Here is a 27575-nt window from a genome sequence, read left to right as displayed (position 1 = left end):
AAGAAAGGACAAAAAGAGGGAGTGGCGGGAAAACCAGGCATGGAGTGTGAGAGGGTGACGAAAAGAGAGAGAAAAGAGGGAGCACTGGAGAAAATGTAAGGAGAGTAAAAGAAAAACCAGCACCAAGAACACACCAGGAGGGAGGAGACTGAAAGAGGATTCACACAAATGCACAGTCTTCAAATGCTTGATGCTAATTTGTCCTTTGTCCTTTTTCGAACAGTTTCAGGACCATGGACAGAGCACTGCAGTTTTTAGCAAAGGGATATGATTTGACAGAATAAATACAAATGTATACAAAAAACATAAAGCAGGAATGTGTGTCAGAAAAAAAACTTCAATTATTTCACTGACAAATTAGCTGAGCCCCTGTGAGTCAAATCTCACCCCGTCTGTTAGATTGACTTGCTAATTAAATGCTGGCCCAGATCAACACACTGCTGCTCAAGAACTCAATACTTCCAACAGCTAGAATGTCAGATCAGGTGGTATTGTCTTATAGCAGCTCTGTTTTCCTGAACTTAGCTTGAACCAGAGATATTCTGACTCTTGTTTAGCTTTGAAAACAGCTGTTTTAGTTTACACACGAGGCGCACCATTTGAGGCAAATGTCTTGTGTTCTGGTAAAAAAAAAACATTTCCTGGCAACCAATAAGAAAGACACTGGAGAAATCAGATGAAGTGAGGGCAAACACTGCCACCTGCTGATTCTACCGAGAAACCTTACTTGGCACGGTGTGAGCAATTCAAGAGGAGCTTCATCAGGAAAAACATATGCTCATGCCACCGAGCTGCTCATGAATAAAACGTCTGAACAGGATGCTACAGACAACTGACAAATAATGCCTTTATCAAACTGGTTATTTCATGTAGCAAAGCAAAACTGGAAACCATTAAAAAAAGGGGAAAAAAATTCAAAACACGAGATGAAAATGAAGGGAAAGTCAGATTAATGACGTAAAGTCTTTGTGTTTCTTTTTTAGTTTTTTTACTTAAGAATTACACGCTCTACTTCAGCCTGAATAGGTTGATAAGAGCTCGTTGTAACACATAAAAACAAAAAAGGGAAAATGAATTCAGAAATGATCAGTTTGTCTTGGCAGAGTCCAGTAGCATACTAGGAAGTAATACTGAATACTACGAAAGTGTTATTTTAGCAGAAACGTGTTTATTTGAGTTGGAATTTCTGTCCTGTGTCCTGTGTTAACAAATTCTCCCCTTGAGGGAGTGAGAGCTGTAAAATGAGACTCAAATAAATAAATACACATTACTTCTTGCTGGGCAACAAATAGATTAAAGTAGAGATAATGTATTACATAAAGTAAAAAGATTCCAGAAGTCTTCAAAAAGACTCATATTCTACTTGTCTTGGCTGGGCCACCTCTCCAGGATCTCTGGAAAAAAATGTGTTTTGTATAAAAATGCTGCATTCAAAACATGTTTTTCAAGCACATAATCTTCAGTTTAGCTCAGTTAGGATGTTTATCCTACAGCGTGTGACTTACACGTGGAAAAGTACAAATATTCTAGCAATCTCTAACACTGGAAGAGCTCAACTAAAAGCAAAAAGCCCCTACACTACCCCACCCTAGTCTATATTTAGTGATCTGAATTTCAAATGGAGGCCAGAAGAATATATAGCCTGCTTCAACCTCTGGAGAATGCGTCTGCAAAAGAGTAGGCCAGAGACTCTCAGGGCTGATGCCAGAGTCAAACATAAAAAAAAAAACATTGCAGCCAGCCCTTTCCCACAACCTTTAACCAGCAAGACCTAATACAGCCATAAAAGAAGCAGTGTTTCTGGAAAGGAGAGTGTTCTGTTGTTAGGATGAGGTTGAATGGAAGCTCAGTTCTCACAGTGGTATTAGCATAGTCTTGTTTGTTTTCCAACTAGACAAAGCAGACAGCACTGCCCCCTTCTGGCTCCAAGTGGAATTAGAATAGAGTTGGGAAGAAGCTTTATTCTGATCTTCAATACTTAAAAGCTTGAAGTTTGGTACTCCGTTTGCCAAAAAGCCTGTTTACTTTTGCTCTTACCAGACTGATCATTCATCATGCGGATGGCTTTAGCTTTGGCCAACTCCAACGCCGTCACCCATCTCTGCCGCTCCACCTCGGTGCTGGCCTTCAGGTGGTAAGTGCGGCCTCCGCTGCTCAGGACGATGTTGCATGCGTCCTCTGTGTCGATGTGCGCTGTGGCCAAGTTTATTGTTCCACGACACGTGTGGGCCATCTCTGCTTGTGTCCTGCAAAATAAAACATAAAGGGGAAAAAAACTTAGGAGGACAGTTTAGGACACTAACCTTGAGAACAGGTTTTACACAAAGGTTGCAGGTTGATCAGAGCAACTAGCATTCAGACATTGGCAAGGAGCAAGCAAGAGACTGGAGAGGGTCTGAGGACTGGCATAGGGATTCGGAAATTCCAAAAGCAAAGCAGCAGCATAGGTTTAAAGCAGAACAGTAAAGCATAACAAATTCTTTTGCTTTTCATTTAATGTAAAATGTGCTGCGAAGGGTTGAATAGCGGGCATGTGAACTGTCCACTAAGATCAGCTTGTACGTTCAGTAACCTAGATAACAGGGCCTTTTGTGTTTCAACTCAAAGCAGCTGGAGTTAACACAAATAAACAATGTCCAACAGAGCAGACAAAGAGAGGACAGTAGGAGGAGGTAAAAACTGACAGGCAAAGGACAAACTGAATGAAGCTGTTCATACACACTGTACAGGTCTCTGACAAAAGAGGACATTTTTGAGACATTTTTTTTTAATAAAATCGCCTATATGGTCCTTGGGAAAATTTTAAGAGTGGAAATTTCAAAGCAGAATTGTTAAAAAAATAATATGTATTTATATATATAAAAAAGAGAGAAATGCTGAGAATCACAATTTTTTTAGAGGACTGTGGTAAAAAAGCTGAAAATCTGGCATTTTATCATAAAGAGCTGAGGTAAGATACATGGCAGCAATGGATCAATATGTCCACCGGAGAGCCAATTTTCAAATCAGCATCTGGCAAACCAATTGTATTGATTACCTAGGCAGCGGCAATTAAAAAAAGGTGCATTGCAGCTAATTTGTGCATAAAATGTCAGAACACAAACAAAGAGTCCAACCGGTTGTTTTAGTAAGCATTACATTACCAAATGTTTGATAGAAACATGAACAATATATGAAAACCAATATTGTCTTTTTTTATTGGATTTGTAATAGCTCAAAAAGACATTTATTTATTCCTTATGGAGTAAAATGTAGTGTTGCAATTGACTTAGAGATTGAAGATAAAGAAAATTAACAAATAAAATTAAAATAATTTAGTTAGCATTATTTATTTATAAATTAAATGATAAAAATATATACACATAATAATAATAGTAATCTTTATTTGTAAAGCACCTTTCATAATAAAAATCACAAAGTGCTTCACAGTAAAACACAGAATATAAAAAGAATTATAAAAAAGCTATTTTAAAAAGAGAGGTTTTTAGCTGCTTTTTAAAAGAAAAACACTGAATCTGCAGATCTGAGGCTGAGAGGAACAAACTTCCAGAGGGATGGAGCCACTGCTGCAAAGGCTGTCACCTTTAGTTTTTAACTGGGTTCTCTTCACGACCAGCATACCCTAGTCGCATGATCTCAGGGACCTGCTGGGAGTGTATGGCTGCAAAAGGTCTTTTATAGAACAGTGCTTGGTTGTTAAGAGCTGTGCATGTTAAACAAGGATTTTAAAATGCACTCAGAAACATGTATGTATACATCTGTGTTTTTCCACTGTGTACTGGCAAAAATGTTTTCTGTACAAGTATGTTTAAATCTGTGATGCAGATAATCTCAAATAACTAACTGAATGAGATGTTAGGCTATTTTCAGGTACAATAACAATTGCAGTGATGGAGACAACAGGGATGAGTTTGAGGAGGTGTTTACTTGGGCGGCCATGTCAATCATTTTCACAGGGACTGGCAGCAAGGGTCTCACAGAGTACAGAGTTTGGCACAGCAAGTTCATCCCTAATTTCAAAAGCTGGGCGTCGCACTAAAAAAACACACAGGTCTTATTTAACATCTGTAGGTGTATTATATGGAGCCTGTGTCCTGACATTAAGATATAAAAATATATCTTGTTCCCAAAGATTAATATCTTGTTCCCACAGGTTATTATGTCGTTTGCACGAAATACTATTCCGTTCCCACAAGATACTATTCCGTTCCCACAAGATACTATTGCGTTCCCTCAAAATACTATTCCGTTCCCTCGAAATGATTAACTCGTGCGAACGCAATAATTATGTCGTTCGAACGCAATAATTAATCCGTTCGAACGCAGTAATCATTCACGTCATAAGTCATTCACGCGGATATGCTCTCTGTACGCCGGCAAAACTAAGCCGCTTTCAGCGGTAACTTCCGTGTCTCTGTGACCCATTTTCGTTCAAAAAAGGAACATGAAAAACAAAAATGATCACTTTAATACTGTCTCAATGAATATAAGAAAAATATCAAAAGATTTATGATAACTAGGCTGCTTTGTCATACGATAGCTCCTGCTAGGCTACTACTAGCGCCGCCGCAGAGCTCTTTGATGTATGCCGGCATTTGGGCAACTGGCTGGTCTGTTGTCAGACAGCTGATATTGTAGTTTAGGGTCGAATAGGAATAATAATATTCAGGACTTGTCTTTTATTAACTTTAGCAGTCAGTTGCTTTACATTACATACAGGACAGTGTTGAAAAGCAAACCAGCAAAACTCACTAAATATTTAAAAAATAAAATAAAAAAAGGCATCAAAAGAATTTCAAGTTATTTCTGCCTTACGTAATTTTCCAGTGAGAAACCCAACATACCTGATGTCTGCAACAAACAAACATGTTTTTGCATCTAAACGGTGGTTCAATAATTGACTAGAAAACATTGTAATTTTTAAACATTTAGGATGTAGAACTAGGGCTGCACTGTGGAATAGTGGTTAGCACTCTCGCCTCACAGCAAAAAGGTTCAATTTACTCTCCCACAGTCCAAAAACATGCTTCACAGGTTAATTGGTATCTCTGAATTGTCCCGAGTTGTGAATGTCTGCAGAAATGGTTGTGTGGCGCTGCTCAGGGTATATCCCGCCTTCACCCAAGAGTAGCTCCAGCAACCCTGTGACCCCAAAAAGGATTCAGCTGGTTTAGATAATGGTTGGATGGATGGATGGATGGATGGATGGATGGATAACTAACCAATGCTGTTCAATCTTTAAAAACATTAAAGTATTTTAAAATGTCGGGAACCAACACAACAGTGATCCATAAATTCTTTTTAACTATCAATGGCAAATTGAGTATGTATTTTTTTCTCTTATGAAGATATTTCAAAAATACCAATTTGTCTCAAAACTTGTCTCCTTTTAAAGAAATTGTAACACCTTTTTGCAAAGGTTGATTTTGCTTCACAATGTTTAAAACACTTTTAACAAGCAACACTGGAGCCCTCCATGTCACATGTCTAAGCATTGGGAACACCATATTTAAAGCATTCAACCATACTATCGTGTGGAAATATCTGTTGTGCCTTCCACACATCCACTCACCCGCTGACACACACAGCAGCCTCCTAGCAGGACTAGACCGTAAACTCACTTCAATTTCAGTTGACATTCACAGGAATGCCTATAGCCTCTTCAGGCTGAAAGGCAGCAGGAATACTCTCATGCAGAAACTTTCTTCATACTGCTTGTTTGACTGAATTCGGGTCTTGTTCTAGAGTCAGAGGAGAACAAGCAGAACAGTGTACTCCTCCTCTGTTGGCACTTGGTGAACATCGGTTGTGCATACAACATTACACTGGGGTCATGCAAAGCAGTGCAGAGAGCAGCCAGTTTCCAGGCTCACTCAGCTGAGCTCAGCTGAAGAGTCCTGAATGTAAGTGGGTCAGCAAACCGAATGTGCTGCCGACGAGTAAGAGGAGATCCATGCAGATCACTTCTGCCCTGTAGGGAAGCGAGGCCATGCAAAGGCCATGAAACTACATAGTCCAGAAGCTGGGAGAGAAAGATAAAGGCTACAGGAGCTTTATGGGACAAGTAGAGGGGAGGGTGTAGAAGGGCGGGTGGAGCTGAAGATGTGACAGAAGTTTCAGATCTCCGACTGCATCAAGAAAACGTTGCAGAGTTTACCTGTCAGTGCCCTGTGCACACATCCTGATAAAACACAAATCCACCGATCTGGAGCATGTAACGATAAAAACAGCACCCGGTGAACAACAGAGCACACACCACCAAACACGGCCAAGAGAAGTAAAGAAGAACAGAGTTCCAACAGGTTTTGTTGTGGCAGAAGCATCGACTGTAAAAACAATGGACAGCTCAGCCCCTCCCTCCTGGTGTTCCCAAATAGGAAGTACCATTGCTTCGCTTTACGGCGGCCGCCATATTGAAACCAGTCAACAGTGATTGGTCCGAGTTGCGCTGAGTCATCGTATGACAACTACTTTTGCCATTGCCATAGTAGACAATCACTGTCAACTGATTTCATATGGTGGTGCCTGTATCAAGAAGCAATGATGAGGGATTTAGCGAGAGCCGGAGGTCAGGCATTTTCTATCGGTGATGTCACACCTGAATTCATCCATTGCCTTTTACAGTCTATGGGCAGGAGGCTGTCATATCACAACATGGAGGGAAGGAGCCTGAGGCATGCTGATAGACATGCCAAAAACAGATAGAAACAGGACAAAAGAAAACCAAGGCAGTGATACCACTACAGCGACGGCTTGGCATGACCTGCTGATAAAATGAAACAATGAGATGATGAGAACATGGCTTCCTGCCGTCTTGAACATCCATCCACTGCTCTCAGCTTCACAGTGAAACACCAATAGTGTCAGGTCAGCCACACCAACTGAGTGACATTGGCATGCAGTCTGCAGTCTGGTGCTTAGAACAACAAAGAGACCATTAGCAAGATTAGATCACAGGAGCCTCTTCCAGTCACTTGGCTGACATGTCAGGCTACAAGAGTGGAATCAGGCCAAAGTGAACCTTACTGAGCCGGGGCCGACCTTGCCTTCAATTTTGGCTGACTCAACGATTCAATCATAGAGTTAAGCTTTAACACCACGACATATCCCTTCAAGGAGCCATGGATGGGGCCAAACATCTGGTGAGCACTTAAAATGACACTATCTGGTTACTCTTAAGAAAACATGTGCTGCCTGGTCTACTAAGACAGAGCCAGGAGCACTGATACGGGAGCTCCAGTAACACTCAAAGTTTTAATGCCCTGTAATCTTCCCAAACACTACAAGCTTGGTTTACCCTATTAGGTTAGGAAATAGTATTTAGAACATTAAAGCTGCAAAGAAAAGTCAGTTTAAAATATAACTGAAATTGGAAAAGGAGGAAAAGATGGAGTTCAGGAGAGCTAAGCCTCAGAGAGGTTAGTAGTTAGATTTTGAATTTTTGTTTGGTTTTTTAACATTGTGGAAGGCACCAAGCTCCGTATTTTACAGACTAAGACACTGCTAACCTTGGTAAATTATTGAAAAAACCCCTGAGCAACAATCAGTTGCTCAGTTTGTTCAAAACGGTTTCTGTCAGGCGCTCCAAGTCCGACACACACAAACAGGATCTTTGCATTATATGGACAATGAAAAAATACAACACCAAGTTACTTTAGTCTGAGAGCCCAAAAAGTGAACCAAAAAACGCAGACAATAAATAAATACAACTTTTTTTAGGGTGTAAATACTGAGTGTTGGTCAAAGCTAATTTTTGCTTTGAAATGGAAAGATTAACAGGGATTCTTTTAAATTTTGACAAAGCAGTTCCATTGAATGCAAGTTAATATTTATTATTCTTAAAAAGAAAAATATTAGAGTCAATATGGAAAAAAGACGAGTGGATCCTGTTGCATCTGATCCAAGCAGTCTTGACTTTTTGAGTGCATTGATGTATTTATTGTTAAGAGGCTAATTTTTCCAGAATGTAATGGAAGTTGTATAATTATTTTTTTCTTTAAACACAGCATTTTGATTGCTTTTAGTCATTAAGGGCTGACTGTGTTTGTAGGTAAAGTAAAACTCCAGTTAGTAGTTGCATTTGTAAAAGTTTATTTCCCTTAGGTTTATCTAAAAATTAAGTTGGACAAAATGTTCAAACTTTTTGCTTTTTCTCTGAGATGGAACAGTGTGATTACTTGACATTCGGTGAGAAGTTTTAGTTTTTAAGCCGTTCTTTTAACTGAATGTTTTCATGCTGAACAAAGACCCAAAGCCTGGAGCCATGTAAACACTATCTGGCCTTCCAGGAAGACATGAGTGGAGGAGAAAACAGACCTGCTCAGATGTCAACAAGTTAGATTTACCCGTAAGAAAAGCAGTTATTTTACAATATAATGGACTATTAATGACGGGGCATTCAACAGGGAGCTTTCCTTTTTACCCTGAGCAGAACTATGTTGCTCTTCTTTTAACCCAGATCAGCAAAAGAGAAGGTTTTCCTTTTAGAGCTCTATAGTCAGGCTCCACATTACATCTTTGAGCTTTTTAGATTCTATTAACCTTCTCATGGTCTTAGACCCTCCAGTCAGGTTTTCAGTTGCCCCCTCACACTCCTTTTAAAACTAGAGGAGATCGAGTACCGTATAACAACAGCTCTGGAATGTTCTGCCTCTGTTCCTCCACTCTATTGATTAAGCTGAGGATTTTAAAACACACTTAAAGACTTTTTTTTTATTTCAGTAGGGTTTTAGCTAAATATGGGTTTTGATGTTGTAATTTTAGACTTATTTATCTTTCATTTCATGTTTTCACTGGTTATCAGTAATTTTTAAAATGCATTAATGACCTTTAAAAATTCAGGGAGGATACGTTAAAAAAAATATGACAAATAGATCTAATAGAAAGTTTCGGACCACACTGGTTTAGCATGGTCAGCAACGGAAGTTTGCACCAACACTTTAAAGTCCCACTACATTTTAATCTATTGTAAAATCATTTTTTAAATTATGATTATGCCATTTTTAGCCAAAATAAAAAAAAAACTGTCATTTTCTAGAACATATTTTCCTGCAGAAGGGCAGTAGTTCATTAGAAATTTGCCTCCGAGTCATGGGCGGGACTTTTGGCTCGGAGTAAGCTTTCCTACACTTCCCTTCATCCATCTGTTTGCACTCTCTCCTGCCAGTTTATACCCCCTACCTAACATCACTACAATAAAAATGGCGAGCAATATTAGAGCTATCCAGACGTAAAGTTTTGAAAGGCCAGCTTTGACGAGGAAAACGAAGGCGGCTCTAGTCATCTGCAAGTGGATGCATCGGAATGGAGCAGTGAGCTTGTGACTTGACCTGTAGTGTCTATGTCCCACCTACGTACAAACTTTTTCAAACTATATTTTTACATCTGCTCCTGATTCACAATGATTTGAATAAAGAAACACAAAAAATGCAAGTTTAAGCTTAAGTTTCTTCGTGTGTCTTCTCTCATGAGAAAAATGCTACTGTTGGTGTTACACTCTGGTGTTAATAACACAATATTCATCAGAGTGGGTCTTTGCGCTGTTGAACTTTTAGATCAGTTTTAAACGCACATAGCCTATAGTTATGAATTTATAAAGTATGGAAAAAGTACTTCTAATGCAAACCTTTGAACAAATATACCCAAATGTACTCAACTCTGTGTTGCGTACTGTTTGGTTAACTGACATTCATGGGTATTATTATAAAGATAAAACTCCTCAACATTGGTGGAGAACTGAGGGCAGGATGACCCAGAAAAGTTAAAACAGAGGACTTGAAGCAGAGCTAATGTGCTCTGGCCAAACCTTCAGAATAAAAGTCGTAAAATAAAGCATTAAGCTTTTATGACATTACATTAGAAGTAATCTCAGATGATCTTCTCTGATTCCATACTGTGTCTTGAACAGCCAGACCAGCTGAAACATGACTCCCTGGCTTGAAACACCTGAGCCACAGGTGTCCACCGGCTGTGTAGTAAGGCTGGCTCGGAGCTCTCCAGTCAGGGTGCGGGGAGGATGAGGATGACAACGACCACCTCTTGCTTCGTATCTGGTTGCAGTGATCATCACACTGAGTGGCTTTTCTCAGCGGTGCAGAGTAACACGACAGCCGTTCGTCACAGATATTTGAAATGGCAACATTAAAATAAAATAATTAAAAAATGTGATTTTTTTCAGCATAAGTAAGCAGCAAGATGATCTCTTGACATGATGCTAACAGGCTAGCTTCGTTTGCTAACTAACGTTTGACATCAATTTCAGCTAATTTCAAACACTTTTTTTTGGGGGGGGGGTTCATAGTGGAAGTGTGCAGCGGTGTCCGCCTCTGACTTTTTATCCGCGTCCCTAAAACCAGCAGTCAGCAAAAAGCAAAGCGTTATGCCTCCGTCAGCTGGAAGTAAACAGCTGACTGTCCATTTGACAGCTAGCTTAGCCTATTGCTAGCCAGCTGAGGCTGCCAGCTGTCATGATGCGCAAACAGAAAGATGACTTTTGCCCGCTAAGTGGCGTTTATTTTTAGAGAAATGGCACGTTTGGAAGTAAAAATTTTAAAAAAAATTACCTGTAATATGAGAGCAGACCATTGCTGAGGACAAACCAGCGCCGCTGGTACCCTTTCAAATAGTTTGTCCATTTAAAGAGCCAGCCTTTGTACGTGTCCGAGCCCGGTGCTGTGGCCGCGGCAGAGGCGGACACCGAGCCCTTCCCTTGCTCGCTCATCCTCGGCGCTGCCGTGCGCCAAAGGGGCGCGGGATAAACCGGGGACACCGGAGACAGGAGCACAGCCCCACCGCGACTGTCGGAGCGTGGACGCGCGCGGGCACTGACGAAAAAGCCTGACGGAGGAGAAGGGTCGGGAGAGCGGCAAGAAGAAGAAGAGAGTGCCCCACGAGTCCATTCACATGACGCCGGAGGAAGGACGAAGAGTGATGCCAAGAAGACACTGCTGATGCAGACTGCAGAGGATTCCGCACAGAGCTGGAATAAATCGACAGCGGACAGCTAGTTACTGCATCTCCATACTAGCCGACGAGGTTTTCACCACCAAGCCAGCAGTTCCTAATGACGTCCATCCCGCACGGTTTGGGGACGAACCGCTGGAAGCAGCGGCTGCTCCGCTTCAACCGGTTTGACAGCTGGGAGTTAGAAGTCCAAGATCCAAACCTGAACCACGTGACTTTTTCTTTTTCTTTTTTTTTTAATCTAAACATTCGTAAACATTTGACATGCGTTGTGTCAGTCTGATGCGGGACACGCCCCGCCACAGCTGACATATGACCATCCTATATCCCCCTTTGACAGTAGCCTAAGTTCATGTGTGATACTGATTGTTTGAACTATCACGTCCATTAATATTTACCCCCAAAAAAGGGCAGTTATGGTACAGAAATGTGTTGTTGGCTTTCAAAAAAACATAAAGAAAATCCCCACGTTTGATGACATTATATTAAAAAGTTCAATTAGGATATCTTATAGCTTAATGGTTTAAATAATATCACAACATAAAACATGAGATTACAAAAGACACAAATAAAGCATCTGCATTTCTGGCCATGACATACCAACATTGTGACCAGAGTTTGCATTATCATCTGGATCTGGATCTGGATTTGAAAAATTAAGAAAATTAACTCCCTCCTATTGATGCAAATATGAATCAAACCACTTCAGCTCCAAAATTCCCTTAATTTAGTATTCAAAAACAAAAATAAGAGATTTTCTTTCATAGCGGGATATAATATATAGGCATGAAAGGGGTTGAAAATGAAAGTCACAAACCCCTATATTTTGTTTATGAAAGAACCAATAGACCTTACTGTTTGCAGGCTAAATGCATTTGTGCAACAATCCAACACACCCCCAACAAAGTGCTGCACATCAACCACATCATAATAACAAAATATTCAATTAAAACACCGTAAGATAGTGGAAGCATGATAAAAGACAGAAAAAGCAACAAATAAATCAAATCGGAACATGGCTTGTGTCAAAATGATTGGAGTAAAGATTTTAAAAAAGAGCTCTGGGTGAACCTTAAGCTTTAGATAGAACAGAGGGACCCATGTATGCTTACAAATGTAAATAAAAGAAAGAAAAAGCAACCATTTTTGTTCTTGTTTAGCACTGATCTGGGTACTGATAATAAGACGTTACACTACCACAAGATGGCAACATTGACAAAACGATACAAATGTGGTTACACAGAAATTAGATGCTGGGGGGGGTTCAATGTTTTGGTTTAGCATGAATCTAAAAGGGGGTAATACTCACTGTACCAACTCCTCAAAATAAATACATGAAGTATTTCTCCTTAAAAAAAATGTAGCCCTTTTTATTTGGTAATGCACACACAAACAATCAGATGGAAACTCATGCTACACACAGTTTCTCCTTTTTTTCTTAAAAAATGTCTCTGCTACATTTTTCTCTTCTCTTCTCTTACTGGAAACAAATTAAACAGACAAACAAAAGAAAGAATACAACCATCTGGCCTAACTAGAGGGTTAACACTACATCTTGGAGAGAATCACAAGCTTGTCCTCTCACGTTCCAGTGAAAAACAATCACATTCGTCCATTACAGTGTGAGAAAACCATGTAATACAAAAATCAAACACAACGTTACATTTTCACATCAGTGCAATTAAACCCTGACTTGTTGGTTCTACCAACTGAAACATGCAAGTTGATTATTTCATGACTCATTTTTATGTACAATAATTCTGCTGGCTTGCCATATGCACAGAGTACTTATCCTGACCTAATTAATGCAGCTCACACAATTACCAATTAAGTAGAATTGAGATTAAAACTTTAATGGTGATCAATTTTTGTGTGTGAAGGGGCATTTAGTGAAGTCATTAAGCTCTCTGTAGTTATTTGTGCTGGATGTCTAAGTGCAGGTGGATCACAGCAAACAGCATGTGGCATTCTTTGTGAATGTAATTCGATTATTTATATATGTACTAACCAATGGATGTTATCCCTCCAATCTTTTTAAAGCGTTCAACATTTACCCCCCCTATTCTGCATTTCAAATAGCTCTGTTTTTTTACACATGTATTCTGCTTTCCTTCGTTATCTCTGAAATATAATCTAATGTCAGGCCTAAAACCTACATCCGGCTTCCACGTAATCTGCCACATCCACAAAATTCATTTAAAAAAAGCCAAATGATAATAGGGACAAGTATAGGAAATAAAAGATAGGCTACTTTTTATATCTACTGATAAACATCATCTAATTGTATTTATATACATTTTAATCTTTATGTATTTTAGGTTTTTCCTTTGCCTTTATTCTATTGGTTGGCCTCAAATCTTAAAATAAATCCAGTGAGTTTCTGCTGTCTATTATAAATTCAAAAGGAAGACTCAATGATATTGCTGTTTTTCGTTTTTTTGCTTTGAGTCTCACAGACGCAGCTATCATCCTGTCAGGCCAGGGTACAGACCTGCTGCCATGTTACTTAGGGAGGCACAGCCTGAAATCTTTAGCTGTTCAGCTAAAGTGAGAAAAGTAACTGTGCTTTACTTATTTCATTGGTTTTATTCTGCTCCTCCTTCCCTTCCTTGTTTCTACACAGTGGGCAGAAATCGACTAGAAACAAAGTGGTTTGATGATCGTGTTTGACTTTTTAAGTGTCTTTTACAGCGCAAGACTAATAAACCTCGGTATGAAAAATCAGCTCAGTTAAGCAAGAGGCCACAGGGTATATTTTCCAGCCATTATGATAAAAGTCCTTTTCTCCAGTGCCGCTCTCGCCCCTGAGTAAAGAGGGCTGGAGGGAGCTCTCTGGGTCACATGATGGTGCATCGATTCCTTTGTAGAGCCCCCTGCAGACGGATGGAGGTGTGGTTCTGGCGAAGGCCCCTTGCCACAGCAATGCCCAGCAGCTCTTTGAAGAGCAAAATTACGTGCCAGTTAAATTTGGCAGAGCACTCCACATAACCACATTTCCAGGTCTTCTTCACCAGGACGGACACGGCCCTGCGAGGCATGAAGCGCTGTCGCTGCAAATCTCTCTTGTTACCCACCACCAGGATTGGCACCTCGTTGCTGCTGCCTTCCCTGCAAGAAATTACAACACAACAGTATTGATTTACTAAACACCATAACTACTATGCTGATGTTTATCATTATGGCTCGCTCAGTGGTTTTTTTTTTTTTAACTGAGGGGAGGCTGACTGAATGAATGGAGCTCCTTGTATCATCACCACCTTTTGTAGCAGCTTTGTAATAGATTATTTACCACTTCTCAAGGAAACTTCATGAATTTCAAATTTTCCATCTGATTGGTGGTTTTAGATCACCATCCCTTTGGCAGCTTGAATTGAGAAAAACAGAAAAAATGGAACAAAGTAACTACACTTGAGGGCTGCATGGTGGTTTGCCTCACACTTATCGGTTAAAGTCCAACGCCAATTACTTTTGATCTATTTTATAAACATTCCCAGTGGTCTTCTAATTATAATTTATCCAGGTTTTAGCCAATTAAAAAAAATCTGTGTTGTTTAGGACATAGTTTCTGCAGAGTAGCAGTAGGTCATTAGAAATTCGCCTCTGAGTTGTGGGCGTGACTGTTGATGCAGAGTATGCCTGTCCTGAATTCCCATCAGCCATTTGTTTAGACTCTCCCCATCCAGCTTGCAGCCCCTCACACCCCCAACCTAATATTACCGGTGCAACAAAAATGGCGAGAAATATTGGAGCTATCCAGCTATACAGTTTACAGTTGAATATATAAACACTCAAAAATGCAGTTTTAAGCACAATGCCACAGGAACTTGTTAAAAACACCTAAAACACAATTTTCATTGGAGTGGGTCTTTAAGTGATATCTCTAATTTGCCCCTTGGTGTGCATGGCAGTGTGCAGCCCTGCGGCAGACTGGCGACCTGTTCAGAGTGTACCCCCCCTTCACCCAACACTAACTGGGTTGGATCCAGCAACCCACGACATCAAACGGGATTTAGTGGATTCTAAAAATGCATGGATGACTGCAAAACTTTGAAATTCTGAACTTAAATTGTTGTTTTCGTAAAAAAAATAATTAAAAAAAAGCTGGATGTTTGAAGGATTTAAGTCAGTGAGAAGCAGTGAGGCAGGACTGCATGTGGGCATAAGTCATCTGATGATTCCCTGAAGACAGCAAAGGCAGAGATGGGGTAAAATTCCTGCTTTTATCTTTTCCTTTAATGCTGAATAAATGTGTCATTTTGTCATGTCTCCTCGTCTGACGTGGATTTGCATATTTATGCATATTTTCCCGCCTGCTTTCACAGATGGACAGATAGCTTGAAAGAAAGAAGAAATATTATATTGCTCAATGCTCATATCTCGACAAAGTTGATAAACTGCTATCCTCCTTTTTCCAGAGCGGATGTGAAACAAACAACATCCATACATATCTCTGTTGAGTGTTTTTGCAGAGTAAGATGAACGGATTAAAGGCCAGAAGCATAAGTTTTTGATGAAAGGCTGCAAAAAGTGATGGTGTGACACGCTGCTGTCACAAAGCCTCAGTGGGCTAAAGGTTGGCTTCATGCTCGAGGGCTTAAAAAATAGGGCAGAAAAATTAGGTTAGTGTGGTTCCAAACAGATTTCTGTCAACCCAAAGAGCTCCAACTCACTATTTTTGTTCTGCTGCCGCTGAAGACTGCAAGCGCCAAAAAAAAAACCCTCCTAAGTTCCATTATTCATCGTCTCAGAGCTCCGCTTGTTCCCTCTCAGCTTTTTGCTTGTCTCATTCTTTCTGACACGAATTCTTTGTTTTGTGAATATAAATTTCTGAGGTTCTGTGGAGCTTTTGCAGTCAGCTCTCCTGCTGATCATGAAGGGTTCCTGTCTAGGGACCATAAGTGTAGCTGCAAGAATGTTGTGATGAACTCTGCAATCACAGCTTGGCCATGTAGGGCTAAGCAAATAAAACTGGTACCTCGGTGTACCTTTCTAAATGTAAATGTGTGGAGACTACCAGTAGTTTTTCAGAGCTAATTTTTTTCCCTCTGGTGTTTGACCTTTCAAGGCACAGCCTCATAGAACACAAAACCTGGATTTTGTCTTCCAGTGGTTCTCTACTCTTATTTTTTGTGAAGATTTATTCAGTCTGACAAAGATAGGAATGTTTTAGAACCATTGCATCAGCAGCAGCAGTTCTCTGGCACCAGCTAATATCAAGACAAGTCAGAAATTCTTGGAAGAGTGTGTTTCATTACATATTAACTCCAAGGGGAAAATAAACATTAAAGTCACAATGGATGAAATTAAAATCTCTGTGACAGACCTCGACATTGCATTCTACCAGCAGGAAATGTTATAAAACATCACCTGAAATGCCAACAGAACAGCCAGTGAGAACACTTAACCCTTTACCTGTTCTCAACTATCTGCTGTCTGATCATTTTGACATATTCAAAGCTCTCCACGCAGCAGATGTCGTAGACCAGGATGTAAGCGTTGGCATTGCGGACACCTCTGCAGCGCAGATCCATCCACTCCTGAAGGGCACACACAAATGACAGAGATTTCTTTGGTCATTATTAAGGCATTTAAGACATGTCTGTTTTCTTAATGACAGCAAGAAGGCCCTGGTTCAAATCCTGGCTGGGACCTTCCTGCGTGGAGTTTGCATGTTCTTCTTGTGCATGTGTGGGTTTTCTCCAGGTATTCCGGCTTTCTCCCACCGTCCAAAAACATGCTTCTTAGGATTACTGGTGACTTTAAATTGTCCCTAGATGTGACTGAGAGTCTATGTGGTTGTTTGATTGTGTGTGCTGCAACAACAGACTGGCAACCTGTCCGGGGTGAACCCACCCTTTGTTCAACAGTAGCCAGGACAGACTCCGGAGGGACATGGCAAGCTCATTTGTAAAGCCTTTCACTACTTTATTTCAAAAAGAGACTGAACTATTGCCCTATGGCATTTCTTTTGTAATGAATTACTCCCAACCATGCTTGCCACTAAAAATGTTAGCAAAATTTGGATTTGGAAATGGTTTATTTCAAGCCGTTAAAACAAAAATTAAACTAAATAAGACAAATAACAAAACATATATCAACATACAGATATACCAAACTTAGAATAATTAGTCATGAATTGATTGGAAGATATTTATACAGACGCATGTAAATAAGTCTATTATAATTACTCAGTCAAAAATGGACATATTGGCTCTTATTCATACAGTACATGACACAATTAATACTAATACATTTTAAGGTTGTCAATAATAGTTTAATTTATTTTAAAAGGTGTAGGAGGAAGCAAACTTATGTAAATCCACCCCTGTTATGCTTTACTTAACCTTTTTTTTTACATAAATTATTATTATCTGGTTCTTAACTTCTGATCCATTATTTACACTTTACCAACACAAATGCAGATAATTAAAAACTTTTATAACTGTCATAATAACCAACAGGAAACCAATCACGTTGTTACCTTTACAGAAAACAGGACTCATTTTTACAGCAGAATTGTTTTTCTTTTTAACAAACAGAGACTATAATTTATATATACATTTTCTCCTAAAGGGTTAATCATCCAATCAAGCACGCAGCTCATGCTTCAAAGGGCGGATTTTTACAGAATACGGAGATGATGGTCTGTGCTCCTGTAATGTTTTAGAATAAGCTCTGCTGCAGAAAAACTGCAGTGAATTCCCTGACTCTGCACTTTCTCTCCATTTCTACAGCTCACTTGACTCTTGGAGTTTCACAGACCGTAACAAAGTCGTCCAGTGACTACACAGCAAAAAGCATTGCTTGGTCGCTTAGTTACACGTGTTCAAGGACGATGACAGAGGTCAGGCCTGAGCAAACACTAACCTTCTGTCAGGGGAACAAAAAAGGTCAGTTACATGTGCTGCTCCTTGGTTAAGGCTTGTGATTCAAATCACGGCGGAGGCTTGTTTGATGCTAATGACTTTCAAGGTGTAATTAACGCCCATTTGGGTGCATTTGTGTCTTACTGGGGGACATTTGTTCCAGTGAAAACACTGTGACCCATTCTTCTGCTCATGCTGCAATTCCCCCCGAGCTCACCGCAACACTTACAGCTTTGAACAGAACGCAATGAATTTATAAACATTTGATCTGATAAAGAGGGAAAGAGGAACAGGAGAACTTGAGGGGGAACAGATCTCCAGAGAAAGGGAAATGAGAAAACAAGCAAAGGCCTGAGAGAACTGAGGAAAGATGAAAAAGGGAGAAGTGGATCAAAGGATGAGCAGATAGGATGTCGACATAAGCTCTGGTGTTACCGCACGCTGCAAAGGACCAGGTCTGGAGTCCAAGATTGCTACAAACTTATATTCATTTACATGAAATTGTGCTGAATCTCAAGTGTGGAAAAGAACAGCTATTAAACTGTGCAGGAAGCATAAAGTTGTTAAATATAATTTATCTTAAAGTTGTCAGATTAAATTTAAGAGCAAAGGTAACATTTATAAAAAATTAACATTTTTAATACAGTACATCTATTCACCTTTAAATTTGTTTTAGTTAAAAAAAAAAAGACAGAACAAGATCGTCACCTCTAACACTTTTGAACCATATGTTGCACAAAAGATTAGTACCAAATCGAAAATTCCACCTAATTTAGCATCACCTTAAAAGGAAAAAAAGATACTAAAGAATGGGTTTACATGGACAAAGTAGATTTTTCGGTGTTCTTTAAGACAACTAATGACTTATTTATAGAAGCTCAAGTTCAAGCTTGTTCCGTATATTTTTCTCTGAGAGTGACACAAATAGATCATTTATTTATACTATAGATACGGTGTATTCCTCCATTAAAAGTTATACTTTTTTCAAAACAATGGTGTCCTCTGAGTCAAAAGAATATCTGAGAAAAATCAGCAGAAAGTATTTGTGTGTGTGGTCTTGAAGCTGCGACAAGAATCTCCAGATTCTTCACTTTCATCAGGGATTTAGAGTCTTAAGGTTAATAATCTCAGTCTCTAGGATGGACATGTCTGAAAGCTGTTCAGCCTCTGCCAAATCAAACACTTAGAATTCATCACATAGTGTGTTTTAATATTTTTTATATAAAAAAATGCATGAAAAAAAATGTGAAAATGATAAGAAAAAAATCTTTATCTGGTATATGTGACCAAGAAATAGCAGATGATTTTGATAAACTGCAGCCTGGATAATTTCCATATTTCCATAATTGTAATTTGCATATGTTGAACCACGGCACAAAAAATATGTGACCCCTTTTCAAGTGTTTGTTATTTAGTTTGACATTTCAAAAGAAAAAAAATGTATTTTTATTTTGCACTTACAATGAAATTAATACTTTTGTTCAATAATTTAGAAGCAAATTGTCAGGAAGAAGCCCAATATTTCACTGAATCTGTCTTTTTTGCCATATTATGCCAAGATTTTGAGAGCTGTTCCGCTTGATGTATTTTCATATTTTTTGACTAATGACCACAAATATCTGAAAAAAACTAAAAAATTAAATCTGAAAATGCTATTGCCAGACGTTTTTTAAATGGTGTGTTTGTCATACTGCTGCTGTGACCCACATGTGTAGCAGCAGAGAGCTGACTGAAGGGATCAGACTGATGTTTTTGTTTCTCGAAAAGGCTTGAAATGAGAGTTTTAAAAATGAAAATGCAATGTCAGTGCAGGAAAAATGATGGTAAAGGGTCACTTGTGCACAGATGACAGACTGCTCATTTGTGAAAGAGGAGGCGAAGGGAAACATCGATGAAGGGTGTGATGATGCTAATGATAATGCCAGCACATTGATGAGAATTAATTTGCTTCGTTCAGCCTGGAGGAGGTTATTTATGGGTTTGTATCAACAGGAAGAAACAGCCTCACACATGAGCAGGAAGATAATGCAGGCAATCAGGTAAGCCAGCAAACATGTGTAAAATGACTGAAGTCAAAGTGGAAAATTAAAGGAGGCGGAAATGTGACTACTTGCTTTTCTTTGAGAATCGTACAGGACAGGACAGCTTTTAGCCCTCTATCATTTGTTCAAACTTTTTCTTCTTCTCCTTAAGGGAATTTGAATCCAGGTTGTGCCCTGTACGCCGCATACACATAATACATTCTCGCCCTAGAAACGCATATCATCACACATCAACCTTTTCTGATAATTGAAAGAGGACTCAAGACTTGAGAGGCACGGTGGCTTCAGTTGCAGCCTCACATCTCCGGAGCTAAAAATAGGAGCTTTGGTTCTCATCTAATGGGTCTTTGTCGTTCAAGTCCTTTTTTTAAATGCAGAGGAGGAGCTTGGAGAGGAAACGCTACAACCTCCAACAAAAGAAAACAAGAAATAAATGGAAGACCGTGCATCCATTTGGCAAAGATGAAGTGAAATGAGATAAATGCAAATTAGGTGCGCAGCATGTTTATTTATGCGTACTTGTGGAGTGTGAGTGTGCATCTGCGGGAGCTCAGCACCTAACTGGGGTGTCACTGTCTTTATGCTCCAATCGGCCTTCTTAACATTGCGCACTAAAAAAAGAGCATCCCATCCTTTTCTTCTCAAGAGCCAAACAGAATATGTTTCCCTGACAACTGTGCTGGCCACAGTCAGCTTACAGCCGAATAAGAGAAAGCTGTTGTGTTTCCTAAAATTAAAAGATAAAGCTGTTGTGTCCCAGACTGGGGTGAGCCTTTATGTTTGTGGAGGACTAGGAAAAATGGGGTAGGGGGTTCAGACACCAGCCGCAAGGCATCACAAGAAAACATAATAGTTAGAAAAAACACAAAGAAGTGTGGGAAATTCTATTTACTAGAAAATTATCTGAATATCCCAACTTGTGCAAATTAGCCAAAGATGATGTGAACTCTGGATCAGGATGTGAGTCATCTGAATAAAACAAAACTGTTTCATTCAGCTGCAGCGAACTGAAAGAAAGACACATTTTTTAAACACTAGTCAATAATTTACATGCCGCCTTCTGCCAGAGGGGAAGTGAACTTTGGTGTACACCTGTTTTAAAGGCTGGGGGTGGCTCTTTAATGATATGTGTGGTTATGATGGATGGTTCTCGAGTACAGGACGATGACCCTTGAGGAAGGGTGGTGAGTAATTAGAAATGTGTCATGCAAAGGCCAAGCTGCCTGACGTGCAGTTAAAGTCTAATTCATCCTGTGTGGATAAAAGTCCCGTTACTCAGAGATGACCTGTGACTGGGAAAACGGTCTAAAGCCATTGCTTTTAGCGTTCTTTCCCCTCACTTGAGACAAAAAGGGACTTTTTTTTTTAACTCGTTGGACCTATGTGCAGAGTGTACTTTGTCTTCAATCTGTAATAGCTAGAAACAGTTATCCCCCTGACCCTACTTATGATGAAGTGACCAAGGACAGATTCTAGGAATGTTGAATGAATCGAGTCTGGCTCATCTTTTTAATAAATTTCATAATAACTGAGCTAAAAGTTATCCTACAAGGATTTTGTAATGCTTGGAAAGATAACACAATTAATTACCTCCCCCTAAACCAAGAAAAAACTGAGGTCATTATACTAGGCCCTAAAAACCTGAGAGATGCCTTGTCTGATCAGATAGTCTCTCTGGATGGCGTAAATATATAGCCTCCATTTCCACATTTAGAAATCTAGAGACTGCAACAGACTGGTGACCTGTCCAGGATGTCCCCTGCCTTCGCCCAGAAGTGGCCCCAGGGATAGGCTCCGGCAGCCTCGTGACCCCGCAAGGGATGAAGCGGGTTTACAAGATGAGTGAATTTATGGATGAAGTCTAGAGGTTTTATTTCACCAGGATTTATCATATATCACAGGCTTCTAAAACTGCATTTTCTCACCTGCGCAATATAGCTAAGATCAAAACTGTACCATCCAAAAGTGACGCTGATAAACTCATCCATGAATTTGTTAAGTCTAGGCTAGATAACTGTCACTCTGCTAGCAGCGTGCCCTAAAAGTTCTTTAAAAAGTCTTCAGCTTGTTCAAAGTGCAACAGCAAGATTATTAGCAGGAACTAGCAGAAAAGAACACATCACTCCTGTGTTAGCTTCAATTCACTGGCTCGCAGTTGAATCTAAAATTAAGTTAAGCTCATCTGTGCTCCTGCTCCTGTACTTGGCGGTGGACCTCGACCTTCGGCTCGTCTGTGCTTCTGCTCCTGTACCTGACTGTGGACCTCCTCTCTGGCTCATCTGTGGTCCTGTGCCTGACCGTGGACCTTGCCTCTGACTCATCTGTGCTCCTGTCCTTGGCTGTGGACCTCGCCTTCAGCTCATTTGGAGCCTCCAGCCATTCCCAAACTCCATCTGAATGTAGCCCTTCTGCTGGACTATTCAAACATGTAGTTGTGACATAAGATAAGCTATTTCTTCTCTAAGAGTTCTAGTTCATCGCCTGTCCGTCCTGGGAGAGGATCCCTCTTCCATGTGGACATCCCTGACGTTTCTTCTTTTTTTCTTTCTCGAATCCGTTTTTTTCTAGGATTTTTACTTACTAAGAAGGAGGCTCTAAGGCACAGGTGTCAAACTCAGGCCTACAGGCCAAATTCAGCCCGCAGTGTAATTATAATTGGCCCACATATTAAATGTGCATTAGAGCTGGCCCACGGTATATACTGTACCGCTAACACTACATATCCCACAATGCTTTGCTAGTATCTTGGAACGCAGTCAAAACCGGCAAGCGCTCCTTTTTTGTGTTGATTGTCCTTGACAGCCATGCTCCAGTCACATCGGACAAATTAATTTCCCCTTCCACAAAAATGGCCAAGCGAAAGATGGACAACAGAAGCTTTCAAGACAGGTGGGGGGCAGATTATCTGTTCACGAACATAAAGGACAGACCTGTTTGTCTTGTGTGCGGAGCTAACGTGGCTGTGATGAAAGCATCTAACATAAGAAGACACAATTTGAAAAGGTTAAACATTACAAATCAGTTGCAGTTAATTTTTCAGTAAGTATTGAGTTTGGCCCATGAATTTACCTAACAGCTTAATTTTGGCCCACTGTGAATTTGAGTTTGACACCCCTGATCTAAGGGTAGGGATGCCCAGTTTAGCCAAGTCTGCTTAGTTTAGTTTTAGCCATTACTTATTGAATTCTATGACTTCATGTTCTTCATGATTTCCTGTTTATTATTAAATTTCCGGTATGAAGCCCATTGAGACGACTATTGCTGTAATTTTGGGAATATAAATAAAGTTGTATTAAGTGAGAGGGACAATGGAGGATTAGAAGCTCAAGCCAGGAGACTAAAATATTAGATTTTTTTAACTCACCATAAAAATGATTATTTGAAATGCTTTTTCGACATGACAAAAAAAAACAATACCTCTGTTTTCACATTAGATTGCAAAGGTTTAATTTCCTCCGATTTTTTTTTCTTTCCTTTTTTTTTGAAGGTAAAATTTGGTTTTTGCAAAGTCACTCAAGTCTGTTTTCACTTTGCCTGTCAGGTACAACCACGCTCTGACTTATAATGTACAGTGTTTTTGCGCTTTACTACCTCCATACACATTCACACACTGGTGGCGAACACTGTAACCACCAGGAACAATGTGGGGTTTAGTGTCAAAAACTGCAATCTTCCAATCAGAGATTGACTGTTCTACCTGCTTTAGAACAACATTTAGGGTCCACTCCATTAAGTTCAACTGGTTGTTTCGAAACACACAAGAACAGCTGAAAATCTACATCCAAACATTTACTTTATAGCAGTCTCTCTGAACTTGGATGGACCAAACTTGTTTTATAAATGTGTACATGTTCCTCCTGACTCAGAGTCCAAATTGCACAATACGCAGCACATAAAAGCCATCATTTCAGTGCCATTATACTGAAGAGTATTAACAGAGAAAACTGAGAAAATGTCTTTTGAGAGCAGAGAAGGGAGAGAAGGCATCTTGAGTGGGAGGAAGTCATGGAGATACATTATGGCACGAATAAAAATAACAAGAACAATTATGGCAAATTCTCTATCAGGCTTAAATCTGTTGCATCCTTCAGCCAAAACTGTGGCAGATGCTCTGGACAAGCTACAACCTCCCCAACAGCAAAGCAAATCAATCGTTGGAGCCCAGTAATAAAGTAATAATTGAAGCAGTAAAAGAATATATAGTTAAAACTGGGTCAGAAACAGCTTAAAGATCGTTAGTCGGATCTATTTAAACACAATCTACATTAATGAGAAAAGCTGCATCAGTATGGAGGTGTACTGACTCGAGGCTTGTTTGTCCCAAATGTTACAGTATGGATTATACTTCACCGGGTAACCTTTGCTTTAACCGTTTCACTAAAATAATAATGAAATCAACCACAGCTGCCCTGCTCTCTGTTGGTGGTTTATTCCCAGCAGTATTCCAACCAGGAATGCCGCTTTAATTGAATTTACTGAGCAAAAGCAAGTAAATTTTAAATCATGGTTCTTTGTGCTGCTCTGTTACTGGCTCTGGTCAAATGCCTCTGACTATAATGGCAACCCAGGGAAAGAGCCCTCATGGTGAAGAGAGAGCAGTGGGCTTTGGAAGAGGCAGGACACAACAGGGCCAGAAAATGAAAAAGCACAACACGTCTTGCAGAGTCGTTACTCAGCAAATTAGCAACCATAAATCTGCTTGATTGAAAGATGGTTGCAGCACTCAGCTGATTGTTTCTCTCTCCCTTGAATACTTTACACAGAGACCCTGACGTACAGGGTCCCTCTCACCTCCTCACCAGCTCCCATGAGTTTGCAGAGCATGAAGTCTGGTGCTACTGTGAGCTGTGCCGGCTGAAGGAAAGGCACAACAACAACAAAAAGGGTTGAAGTGACTCAGCCCTCAGGGGAAACACTCCTACACTTTAAACTCATGAAATGTATGATTCTCCTATGCTGTCTGCTCACACCTACCAGTTTTTCCCCAATGTGGGGGTTCAAAATGATTTAGCAGAAAAATTATTAAACCCTGAGCTTTTTCCGAGGGAGCCTGTGGGCGGCACACCATAACGTCCCTTTCCTATTTTCTTCCAGTAGACTGGATGAGTAACTCTTTCTCCACTGTGAGACCTCACATTCAGGATGATCTTTTGTTGTCCCCCCCATTTTTGTGCGGCTATCTGTGAAACTAGAAAAGGGCAAATTTCCCACTGTGGTAATTGGCAGCTTGAGGAGGTGACCTCCGAAATTTCATTTGTGAAAGAACCGCAACCTCTCAAGTGGCGCTACAAAGGGTCAAAGGCACGCCTCAGGTTTAGACATAGGTGGAATGGGTCACAAGATTTCAAAAAGCTACTTTTTTTTTTCTTTTTCTTTTTTACAAAACCCAAAGGAAAAAATAAGGTTTCATGCTTTGCAGTGCAACCCATAAACACGTTCTGATTAAAACAAAGAAAACAACGGCTTTCAATGTCAGAACTTATTTTTGGAATGCAAAGATTAAATGAAGGCTCATAGGGTGAGTTTGAGTTACAAGCTTTTTCAATTCCCCTCAAATTCCTCTTTTGTGTGTCCACAGTGGAGGAATGGTAACACAAAGACAGGATTTTAGGACTTAAAGGATTGTTGACTAGAAGAAAGGAGGGAAAGAAAGCTCAGCAAAACTATTCTGACTGCTGAGAGTGTGTCATGCTGGCTTTTCCCTGAACTATTGGAAATCTGCCTGTCTTCATTATAATCTAGGGACTAGAACCGGGAATAAAATACTTGAAGCATGTGACAATTTTAAAAAATATCAATGTTAGGAGGAAATTTGTGACTCAAGCAAGGAAGGAGTTGCAGCCATAGACGTATTTTATACCAAAAAAAAGACATTTTAGTTGTCCTGCTGACAACTCTGTGACTAATGAGTCGTGCCATGTGACCTGTGGCCTTGAATAAAAGGACAGTGTGCTCTGTTTCAGAGCACAGACTTTGACCATTGCTTCCTGCAGAGCATCCCATTAGCAGACAAATGCTCAAAAGCCAGCAGCGAAAAAGGCAGTAGGCTCATCTGAATAGATCTGACTGTGAGCACCGCTAGGACTCTGCAGAAGGCATCTTATGGCTTATAAAAACCTCATTCTTTCCTCATGAGGGGGTTGAGAGTTTTACACCGTCAAAGTGAGGCTCTAAGGCTTTAACTCAGTCTCCATAGCAACTAGTAGAGACATCTGATAGTGAAAGGCGACTAAATAAAAGTGGTGTTTTGTCTTTGGCAGCAGCTGTGAATGCGCTGCTTGACAGTTTAAACAAAGACCAAGCAAGTGACACGTGGATTTAAGAAATTGAGATGACGGGATCAATTTAAAAAGTTGAATCTTGAGAAGTGAAGGGGGTGGGGGGACTATACCTGACTGGCGCTCGCAGGAAACGAGGCGATTGGCGGGACGTCCAAAATCTTCAGCTCATACATGTTTCCGTTCAGAATGACGGAGGGTCTGTACACATATCTGGTTCTGGTCGCCGTGTACCCCTCGGAGAAATCGTTATAGATGAACTGGCGGATTATGGAAGTTTTGCCCACTGCGGGAGCACCGATCACTGCGATACTCAGCGTCTCCACCATTCCTGGAGCTCGGGTTCAGCACCATGGACAGCGACAGCAAGCCAGACTCTAGAGGTCCACGGCTCTGAAGGAATTCAGTTCCCCGCTGCTCGGCAAACTCGCAGCATTCAAATCCCACGAACTGGCCTCAACTGTGTCTGTGCGTCAGACACGAATCAGTGGGTAAATAAACCCCCCAATCCTCAGGAGCAGAGCGGGAAAACTTTATCTCCCAGGTGAGGGGAGGCAAGAGAGAAGTCACGCAGCTTGTTGTAGATTATTTAGAAGCGATGCTCAGCCATGATCACGCGAACAGGGGGATCTTTGCAGCTTCCGCAAGCCAACGCACCGACAGAAACTCTTTGTCCTCAGGGGACATCCCCTGTCGACCTCGTCCCCAAAGAGGAATCCTCAAAGTCCACTCCTGCTCTCTCCACGTGGACATAATCTTAATCCAGGATAGGGTCTGACCTTGCCCAAACGCGCGGGAGCCCTTGATGTCTTCACTGATGATCTCCTCCGCACCGCTCACTCATTTCCAGTGATGCACCACTGCCGCGCTCCTCCATCACAGGCAGGAAGGCGCACAGCCACGAGGCTTCGTAAATAAGCGTCCCACGTGCTTTGAATCGGCATGAAATCTCTGCGCGTTCGGTAACGGTTCACAGGAAACGGAAGCGTCCACGCAGCCGACACACCTGCGTTTCCTGTGAAGGCATCTGTAGTGTGGTTACGAGCCTTGCGCGCCTGCCGTTGGATAGACTCTCTCACATCACTAATATCCCCTGCCCTGCGCATCCAATCGGATCGTGTCATGCGCAAAGCGTGTGGAAGCCTGGTGCTCCCATACGCTGCAAGATAGCAAAGGGAAAAGGCCACGCATCGGCGCCGTGTGCGGGGTTATGGAGGTACGCAGACAAGACTGGCTATCTGACTTATTACAGAGTGGACGGGCTCTTGGGCACGTCAGGGTCGATGAGTACCATCAATCACTGCCGGGGACAACGCATGAAGAAAGCTGACAAGACCTTGTCAGCTTCTCAAGAAAGGGTCAAGAAACTGTTAATTCCATCAAGGTTTATACTAAACAAAATGCGTTTACATCAGTTCTTAATAAGA

General features: G+C 40.7%; 2 protein-coding genes across 4 annotated transcripts in view; both read right to left on the bottom strand.

The window, feature by feature from the left end:
* Window positions 1–11175, bottom strand: part of osbp2b (oxysterol binding protein 2b) — a 37767-nt gene extending 26592 nt beyond the window's left edge. The window contains exons 1-2 of one of the 3 annotated variants that reach the window (XM_011479142.3): window positions 10563–11175; window positions 2038–2246 (exon numbers count right to left, since the gene is read on the bottom strand). In XM_011479142.3, the coding sequence (XP_011477444.1) occupies window positions 2038–2246; window positions 10563–10720 (367 nt within the window). In that variant the 5' untranslated portion in view covers window positions 10721–11175. Of the gene's footprint in view, window positions 1–2037; window positions 2247–5621; window positions 5742–10562 lie in introns of those variants that run through there. The other 2 variants (XM_020705925.2, XM_020705926.3) reach the window with 2 other exon arrangements.
* A 1129-nt stretch (window positions 11176–12304) lies between these two features.
* Window positions 12305–27230, bottom strand: rasl10a (RAS-like, family 10, member A). The gene is made up of 3 exons (XM_004072370.4): window positions 26262–27230; window positions 16375–16499; window positions 12305–14070 (listed from the first exon to the last, which is right to left on the bottom strand). Exons 1-3 carry the CDS (start codon window positions 26475–26477, stop codon window positions 13800–13802), a joined length of 612 nt encoding a protein of 203 aa, XP_004072418.1. The 5' UTR covers window positions 26478–27230; the 3' UTR covers window positions 12305–13799.
* Between the last annotated feature and the right edge of the window lie 345 nt (window positions 27231–27575).

The sequence above is a fragment of the Oryzias latipes genome, chromosome 9 (genome assembly GCF_053564925.1).
Source record: "Oryzias latipes strain Hd-rR chromosome 9, Olatipes_Hd-rR_3.1".
NCBI classification, from domain to species: domain Eukaryota; kingdom Metazoa; phylum Chordata; class Actinopteri; order Beloniformes; family Adrianichthyidae; genus Oryzias; species Oryzias latipes.
The sequence above is the reverse complement of the archived record's forward strand: the minus strand, read 5'-3'. Positions and strand labels throughout refer to the sequence as shown.

Excerpts from the sequence above, each read along its gene's own strand:
- rasl10a (XM_004072370.4), bottom strand. The coding sequence starts at position 26,477 with ATGGTGGAGACGCTGAGTATCGCAGTGATCGGTGCTCCCGCAGTGGGC. Across the intron at positions 16,500-26,261 it reads TTCCTGCGAGCGCCAGTCAG|GAGTGGATGGATCTGCGCTG; the intron begins GTATAGTCCCCC and ends TGTGCCCTTCAG. Across the intron at positions 14,071-16,374 it reads CAGCAGATAGTTGAGAACAG|GGAAGGCAGCAGCAACGAGG; the intron begins GTAAAGGGTTAA and ends AATTTCTTGCAG.